The 8,968-nt window shown below is 48.5% G+C and overlaps 1 protein-coding gene across 3 annotated transcripts in view; it reads right to left on the bottom strand.

The window, feature by feature from the left end:
• Positions 1-4,486: 4,486 nt before the first annotated feature.
• CHMP7 (charged multivesicular body protein 7) overlaps positions 4,487-8,968 on the bottom strand; it is a 10,629-nt gene continuing 6,147 nt past the window's right edge. For all 3 annotated transcript variants that reach the window (XM_025046678.1, XM_025046679.1, XM_025046680.1), the window contains exons 5-11: positions 8,730-8,863; positions 7,846-7,894; positions 7,479-7,598; positions 7,093-7,191; positions 6,809-6,869; positions 6,157-6,336; positions 4,487-5,923 (exon numbers count right to left, since the gene is read on the bottom strand). In XM_025046678.1, coding sequence (XP_024902446.1) covers positions 5,871-5,923; positions 6,157-6,336; positions 6,809-6,869; positions 7,093-7,191; positions 7,479-7,598; positions 7,846-7,894; positions 8,730-8,863 — 696 coding nt within the window. In that variant the 3' untranslated portion in view covers positions 4,487-5,870. The remainder of the gene's footprint in view (positions 5,924-6,156; positions 6,337-6,808; positions 6,870-7,092; positions 7,192-7,478; positions 7,599-7,845; positions 7,895-8,729; positions 8,864-8,968) is intronic.

Below are 8,968 nucleotides of genomic sequence, written 5' to 3'. Positions count from 1 at the left end.
ACCTCCCACCTCACTCCCACTCAGGGGGCAATGTCTGGAGACATTTTGGGTTGTCACACTAGGGACAGAGATTGCTACTGGAATGTAGTGCATAGAGGCCAGGGAGACCTCCAAACATGCTATAATGCGCAATCTCCCTGTTATGGACTCAATGTTATATTCCTCAAAATTCATAGGCTGAAGTCCTAAGTCCCGATATGACTGTATTTGGAGACAGGGCCTGTGAGGAGGTGATGAAATAGAGTGAGGCCCTAATCTGCGAGGACTGACTGCTGCCTTTTAAGATGAGGAGACACCAGAGCTCTCTCCTGCCCTGCCGTGTGAAGACACATCGAAAGGCAGCTGTCTGCAAGCCAGGAATAGAACTCTCATCAAGAATCAAATCAGCCAGCACCTTTTTCTTCGACTTCCAGCCTCCAGAACTGTGAGAAATAGATTTCTGTTGTCCAGTCTGTGTGTTTTTTATAGCAGCTCAAGCTGACTAATATATCTCCACAGCAAATAATTATCCATCCCAAAATGTCAATGATGCCAAGGTAAGGAGTATTCCACATCATTTACTAGAGGTTTTCCCTAGGAGTTTGATATTTGGCGAGGTGGAGGGAGAGGGGCGGAGCTATTGTAGATAATAAACATCAAAACACCTTTACTGCACTCATCACTTAAGAAATTCTGAGGGTTTTAGGAGATCTGTGCCAGAAATGGGGGTGAAGACCAAATAGATATTTCTTATTATAAATCACAATATCACAGTCATCCAACAATAACCTTGGACAACTTTTTTACCATTTCTAAACCTTCATTAACTCATTTGTGAAGTAACAGTACCATCTCATTGGAAAGATTAGTCTGTTCCAATAGCTTAGCATAGTGTAGGAGTCACGAAGATACAATGTTCAAGGCCCCTTCAAGGATTTATTGCCCAGCTGTAGGGAGCCATCCTAGCTGAGGTCACCCCCTTTCTAGGGGTATCTGACTACTGAGGGAGAAGGCTCGGGATGGATAAAGGCCTGGCCATTTCTGCCTGACATGAGACGCTAATGAAAAATACTCACACTAGAATTCCCCACCAGGGTGACCAAGAGTTTGAGGGGCCTGCATCGCAGATTGACTTCTTCCTCTCCCCGGTCCTGCATCTTCCCCTTTCCCTTCACAGGTGGTAATCCCTGATACCCCAAACTCTGTCTCCAGGTCTACTCCTGGACAACGCAATGATAGTGTCTGGCAGACAGTAAGTAACATTGTTACCCAATAAATGATAGCTATTGTTCATTTTTGTGTTCTGTCATTGCATTAAAATAGGAGCCAGAATCCAAGATTGGGCATTTTGTTCCTGACCCACCGAACCCCTGCTCTGCAAATGCTTAGTGCTGTACTAATCCTTCATTGTGCTAGTATCTTGACATTACCCTTTGTTATGGTCTGAATGTGTCTCCTCAAAATTCATACATTGAAAACCTAACCCTCAATATAATGGTATTAGAAGGTGGCGCCTTTGAGGGGTAATCAGGCTGTAAGGGTGTAGCCCTCGTGAATAGATTAGTGCCCTTATAAAAGAGGCTCCAGACAACTCCCTTGCCCTCTTTCCACCAAATGAGGATACAAGAAGGGGGCCCCCTGCAGCCCAGAAGAGGACCAGCCCTCTCCAGGACGGGACCATGCGGGCACTCTGATCTTGGACTTCCAGCCTCCAGAACAGTGAGAAATAAATTTCTGTTGTTTCAGGCCACCTAGTCTATGTTTTTTTTTTTTTTTTGTAGCAGCCCAAACTAAGACACTTTTCCTCTGACTTTAAATTCCTGGAGGGCAGGGGCCCTCTCTCAAACTCCCTTCTTTCTTCCACTGATTTGTTAGCTCACACAGAACAGGCACGCCTCTTAGATTTGTTAATTTTTAAGTTTCCTGGGTTGGGAACTCCAGCGTATTTTGAATATCTGAATTCACTTACAACATGTATAATCTAAATACGTCTCTATTAACCTGGGCTAACCCATTATGTGATATCCCAGTAAGACAGCCTACATTCATTATACCACTCAGGGGGCTAGAACCCCACTAGCTGAGGTACGACCCCCGCTGCAGTTCATGACTTGCTTTGGGGTACTGTCACTTCATCACACCATTAGTTACTCACGAGAGTCCAAAATATGGCTCTTTCAGGAAGTGCTGTGTGGTCCACAGCTGCATTTTCCCCCCTGCACAATTGATGTGTTTGCTCCAAAATACAAGTCAAAAAAGTTACCTTCACGGTGCATATCAGCAAAGGAACGGTGTGAAGACTGTCCTTGGTTTCCCTAAAAATTGGAAACTGGTCAGCTAGTCAAGAGGCAAGTTTTGATCCATAGTCTGCGTAACTGCAGCCCTGACAGTCAGAAAAAGCTATCTGCGAACTCAGATCAGTGACATACACCGACCACTCATCGACCACCTGCCACCAACCACCACCAACCACAGGAAGTCATTTTGGTGTTATATGGGTTTTGAGAGTCTGTGTTAAGAGAGGCCTGGGGTAACAGATTACCAAACCGGAAATCAACAAATCTAAGTTCTGTTTCACACTCTGTGACCTTGGGCAAGTCACCTAGGCTTCAGTGTCCTCAACTGCAAAATGGAGGCCTTGCCTGCACCTGCTGAGGCTCCCTCCAGCTCTCATGTTTAGGGTCTACGACCGTGTGTTGTCTGTGTGCAGGAGGAGATAAGAAATCACGCTCTCCCCGGAGTAGCTGCAACTGGAGTAAGAATGAGATGTTGGTGGGGGAAACAGTGAAATACTTCAAAAGAAAAAGAGTTGCCGAGCTCACCAAGCTTTGTTTGGATTCCCTGTGAGTCAGCAGCACTCTCAGCGGCCTTGTCTTTCTGAACAGCTTTGGTGGTTTTCTCCTTCCGGACTGCCTGGGTTACATTTCCAGCAGACCTTCAGAGTATTGTGACCTCTTAGGGGGCAAGGGATGGGGTCTGCTCAACCATGGACTCTGCCCGTCAGGAAGGCAATGATAAAAGGCTTCAGTTTAACCCTTACCCATCCATCCCTAGGCAGGGTGTCTGACTCACGTCCCAGGCTGAGAGCCTCTCTCAAGGAGACCAAGAGGTTCTAAGGCTGCGCCCTCCCCTCTTCCTCCCACTTCCCACACCTGTTCTCCCTACCGCATCACCCTCCAGCCACCTTCTCAGGCTTGGGCTCCTGTCACGAGGAAGCAAGGATTCAAGAGAAAGGAGAAGCACACTGTGCAGGAGGACACTAAGACAATCAGAACTTCTGGAGTCATCTTGTCTGCTTCACTTCACAGATGGGAAATGAAGGGCCGGTGTCACCAAAGCCATACAAGCAGCAGGCAGCTGAGGTGAAGACTGGAACCGGGCTTTTTGATTCCCAGACAGGACCAGCCCCGACCTGATTCATTACATTATCTCCCTATTATCTCAGTGGAATCACGCATAGATGATATTTTAAGAATTGTGGCTTTGCAATGTCTTGATTATCCAAAGAAATAGCCAAAGGACATGAGAGCTTGGATATCATCTCTCGGTGAAGCCATCCCTGAGTCCCCCAACTTGTTCTCTGAACTTACCTCTGTACCCCACAGGATGCTTCAAAAAGGCAATATCTGAACCTGATCCATCTGGGCCTGATGTCTCTCCATATGTAAGAAGACTCACCAGCTCCCTTAATAAACCAAGTCTACTCCTTCAAGAGGAGAATCCTGATTAAGACTCAGGACCCCTCCCCCACTCAGGAATCACATGCTGAAAACACAGCCACCACCAGACAGCGGCTCCTTATTCTCAACTGATCTGGCCCAGACTCTACACCTTTCAAACTCCTGCAGCAGAGCAAAGAACTAGGCCCAGACTTTTAAACCAGACTCCAAAGGCGCTCAGGTCAGTGAGGGAAGAGTAACATGAGACCAGAGAAGAGGCTCATGAAGCCCAGGTCCCCTGCTTTCAGCAGAGGGGGCAGGGCTGGTAGGGGTCAGGAAGGTGTTTCCTACTTCCCGCCTCCAAGAACCTTCACTCTCCCTTCAAACTTTCTGCCCTTGGCTTATTCTGACGCATTTCCCTGGTTAGTTAACCAGTTGACTTACCTAGAACTGTGAATCTACTGCTGTAGCTGATCTTCTAGCCCATTCCTAGTTCTGCCTCTGTCTCAAAGCCCATCCCCCCTCCCCACCCCAGGGTGTGACAAAAACCAGGCATGTAGCAGGCGCTAAGTAAATACTGGATCCAGATTAAATGTGGTAAGATCACATGGGCAGAGGAAACTGGGTCATTTAAACAAACAGGCAAAGGAAAAAGGAACGATGGCACACTCCTAAGACCAAGGCGGCCACTTAGAGGATGCAGCCTCCCACAGCACGGCCTGAGGTTGAGAACCATCGGTCAGGCTGACCGGGCTTCCCTGCTGCAGCCCAGGGTGTAAACGCTGGAGGGTGGGGTGGGGAGGCATGAGGAACAAGAAACAACCTAAAGAAGAGACGAAGACAAGCACTCGGGTTTTTTCAATTATTTACCAGATAAAAAAGAAAAAATAGTGATTGTTTCTCTTCACCCCCAACACTTCAGTTTACCAGGGTCAACTGGGAGAGAAATTTGTTGAAAAGTGATTCGTGCTCCTGGTCTGGAGCAAATTCTTCCCCTCTGCTCCTCGCCACCTCAAGCAAGGGGGCCGGGAAAGGGCTCCAGGCAGCACTTGCACTGTGGCAGCAGAGTGGCAGTGTGGCTGTCATCTCCTCCTCTCCCTGTTGCCACAGCATTCAGACCCTCTCCTACCTGTCCCCCTAGGCCATTCTTCCCCACTCATCAAAGAAAGTGGGAAGATGGGGCTCGAAGATGTGGGGACAGGTGGCGAGCAGGACCGGGAAGCGCGCAGCAGACCCAGCAGCAGGTCACGGACTTCTGCTCCTATTGCACGGCCTGGCTAAGGTCCTGTGCCCTGAGCAGTGGGCACAAAGCAAATGCTTCTCAGATGCAAACACAGAACCTGCTGTGTGCCAGGCTCCAGAAGGGGAGGTGTGTTGTTGTGTGGCTTGTTCTGATATACATATTAATGTTTAAATTATTCCATGACGGGGCAAGGCAAAGATTACGCCTCTTTAAAAAAGCATACGGGGTTTGGACACTTGGGGCCCTGCAGTCACCTGGGCTTCTCCCCCTCAAGTTCAAAAGTCCACCAATAACCCTTTCTCCAGTCAGGAGATCTGCATAAGATGGAAGAGGCAGCAACATCCACCAACCACATGAGTCCCCTCTCCAAATGTCATGACTCTGAGCCACTCAGGGGTGACCCCTCTTTCTGAACACCTGGTGAATTTGACAAGTGACCCTAGAGAAAAATCTTTTACACTGTACGTTTCTCCACAAAGTGGCAGCTGTCTGATTCTCATTCTTCTCATTACCAATGAAAGTAGAGTGGGACTGGAAGGAGTTGTTTAACTGACCTCACAGACGCAATACATCCCTCTAAGAAACAGTGGGGGTGGGGGAAGAGGACTGATTTTGATTTAGCAAAGCTGCAACTCTTTCGCCTTCATTGGCTGGAACAAAGCTGGTGGGTGAAGACAAACCTAACTGAGCCAATGGCAAGAACTGCAGGCTATGAGACGACGGGTCAAACACAGAACGGTATAAATCGTGGCACTATAAAGATGAGAAGGCAGGTCCATGATACCAGCTGGGAGCAAGCCTCTGAAGCACACTTCCAGAAACTGTATCTGTCCTGTAGTAAGTGGTAGCATCCAGATAAATCAGAGTGGTTCTCCTTCCTCCTCTTCCCAAGAAATTCTGAGTTTTTCATTTAAATAACTATGTACATACATATAAGCCTGGTCTCTCTTTTATATGAGGGTCCTTCACTTGAGGGTCCTACAATGGCTTTAGAGAGTCGGTTCCAATTGCCTTTTTGGAGATTTACTGCTTGGGACCAAATCTGCAAAAAGAAAAAAAATGTACACTATACCAGACAAATCTTTAAGCTAGAATCATCCCAGTGTTTAAGCAATCGGGGCTTAATATAAATAAATAATGAGCCTGCAGCAACCTTACCAGGCTCTGGGACCCTGGAAAATTGAGTAATTGGGCTGGGACTCATCAACCCTGTGTGGCTACTGTCAGCCAGAGGGCCCCATGCCCACCAGCAACCCTGGGAATACAGCTCCGTACCTCCCTCCGATAAGGACAGTTTCTCAAGTTCAGCTTCAAGTTCAGCATCCGAGATCCTAGGGTCAGGCACACAGTTGGTATAAAACGTCTCATGGGGGTTGTCGGGCAGATCCAAAGGTTCTTTGGTGGTATCCTGAAGAAGGATATCCAATTCCTTCTCCAGTTCCTCACTGTCAAAATCTAGAAATAAAAGACAACATAAGGACACATAAAGTCCAGGGAGGAAATGCATTTTTGAGTCAAGGATTGAGAATAGCAAAACTCAGCTCAGCTTTACAAGACGTCAAGGCCTCCTTGCAGGTTAAAAGAATCATGTGAGCTGAGAGGCAGAGGGCACCTTCAAGCACACGGCCTTTTTCCATACAGAGCTAAGCTGTAAGGAGGTATATTCTGCTAACACCACGAAACTGACCCTGCTTCCTCTTGCCCTTGAGGAAGCATCTTCCAATCAGAAGCTTAGTCAGTAAGGAACGCTGGAGCACAGAGGGGTCATTAGTATAGACTCTCGGTGAGGAAATGACAACAACTTCCAACCACTCCTGTGGATAAGCCCGAGAGTGGAGGGTAGGAAAGCCCCGCTTGCACAGGGAAAGCCAGATCCATGATCACACCTACCACAGCACAAGGAAGCGAAGTCACCTTGACAACTCACCTAAGCCATTGGTTACCCCACCAGCCAGAGTCTGAGAAACTTCATCCTGGGTGTCACACAGCTGTAAGGGAAAGCACAGGTTTCGAACTCTGAGTGGTGTCTCTGAGGACCTCAGCCCTTGGGTTTTAATGTTCAGGGTTACAAAGTAACGCTGCCCCATCCAAGAATCAAGGAAAGCTTCCTCCAGTTCACAAGATAAAGATTCCAGTTTGGGATAAGAGGAAACACAACAAAGTCCCATTTGTCCTTCTGGAGTGTCCATCCCTCCTTAACCCCTCCCGTACCTCTTGGATCTGATCTACGAGGCTCTCTGCCTTCTCCACTGTGACATCCTTCATGGAGAGTTTTAGGGCTCCTACGCCAGCCTGATAGGCATTGAACACCTAAAGAGAAAGCAGTTGTCGGTGCAAATGAAGAACACTGGGCAAAATATATATATAAAATGTTGTTTCATCTCCAAGATAGCTTTAGGGTTTTATTTTTGCCACCTGCGCTTGATTCACCCCACGTCCACTGAGGCCAAAGCGTCCCAACGGAAGAGGCAAAGGCAATCCCAGCTACATCCTGAGAGAACCCGGGCCTCTTCCAAATAGCAGAGCCACAGTGGAGGGGACAAGCGGTGGATGCCAGGGAAACTGGTCAAGTACTGGAACAGAGGGGCAGGGGCTACCATCTGATCTGTCTGGGAGGCATAGATCCGGTCCAGGATGCCTTGCACAGTGTCCAGTTTGGCATGCAGGGCCTCGATGCGCTTCTCTGTCCGCTGTTTGGCCTTGAGAGACCTTAGTGCCTAGGGGAGCATAGAGACTTGGTCAGTGTCGGACTGGGCAGGCCAAAGGGCCTAAGGAAGACAGCCCTTCCCAGATGCTAAGACCGTCCCAGGCCTCCTTCCCGCTCTTTTATAAAACAAGTTGTGGTGCCTGGGCCGTCCACAGACTGCTCCCCTTGAGCCCCAAGTTCTTCTCTGAACCGCCGGAGTACCTCTCACTGCCAGGCCAGGGCACAGGCACGTGGCTGGAGGGGAAGAGGAAACTCACCAGCTGCTTCTTTCCTGCTCGGCATGCCCGGCGGGCTTCTTCTTTACACCTGTGAAACAAAGGGATGGATCGAGATGATGAGGCCATAGGATGGGGTGGCAGGGTCCTGAAGAGTCCCCAAGAGCAGCCCTTGGGCAAACACTTTCAGGTCTGAAAATCAAACCCATTCCACCCAAATGCAAGAAAAATGATGCCCAACAGCCCACTGCCAAGCTCTTGCAGCAAGCTGAGATATAAGCTTGAGCGCCTGCACGTGGGGAAGACACGCTGACTAAGTCTTACCCACAGGGAGAGGGGGCATGCCGATACGGCACTTTAAAAATAGATTCCCAATTCGGGAGCCAAGAGATCCAGAATTGATTCTTAACACCAGCAATGACCTTGGCCACATCCCTTGGGTTTCTCCCACTGTCAGATGGGTGTGAACAAGAACATTTTAACTCAGTGTCAATATATGCTAATTTTCAGAGAAGTGTTCATGTGCCTTTAGCAGGGACGCCTTGTATGGTCATCCAAGGGGAAGAGGAGGAGCCCCTCAGAGACCTCTGGAAGGCAGAGGCTTGTCTTGTATCCCCAAGTGCCCCAAACAAGGCCTGGCTCAATAAATACTGGTTCAATGGAGACTGGCATGGAAGAGCATAAACATAATAGTAACGTGTTTTGTTAACAGTCATAATCTTTGGCGGGGGAAGAACTAAAATTCACTCTTTCTCCTTTGCGACAGTCTGTGCTCTCCATGATTACTGTATTGCAGTTAGTTTTGTAATTAGTAAAAGAATAATAATAATGACCTTTTTGTAATGAGCCTACAGACACCAACGCATTGCTGGCTCCGAGGGCCAGCCAGGGTGAGGGCTGGGGGCGCTCAGCTCAGGGGTAGTTACCTCTCTGCTTCCTGGGATAAGGACTCCACTTTGCGTGAGAGCAGCTGTTCACTCTGCATCAGCTGGTATACTCCAACATCTACGTCGTTGACAGGAGAGACCTTGGCATGTGGCCCCCGGGCAAACTTCACAATCTGAGGGACAGGGACAAATTACTGCTGCCCCTACCACAAGTGCTGAGAAATCCCCAGGCAGGAATGATGGTGGGCATGTCAGTACACACGTAATAACATAGGGAA

This window comes from Pteropus alecto, unplaced genomic scaffold (genome assembly GCF_000325575.1).
Source record: "Pteropus alecto unplaced genomic scaffold, ASM32557v1 scaffold394, whole genome shotgun sequence".
Lineage (NCBI taxonomy): Eukaryota > Metazoa > Chordata > Mammalia > Chiroptera > Pteropodidae > Pteropus > Pteropus alecto.
The sequence above is the reverse complement of the archived record's forward strand: the minus strand, read 5'-3'. Positions and strand labels throughout refer to the sequence as shown.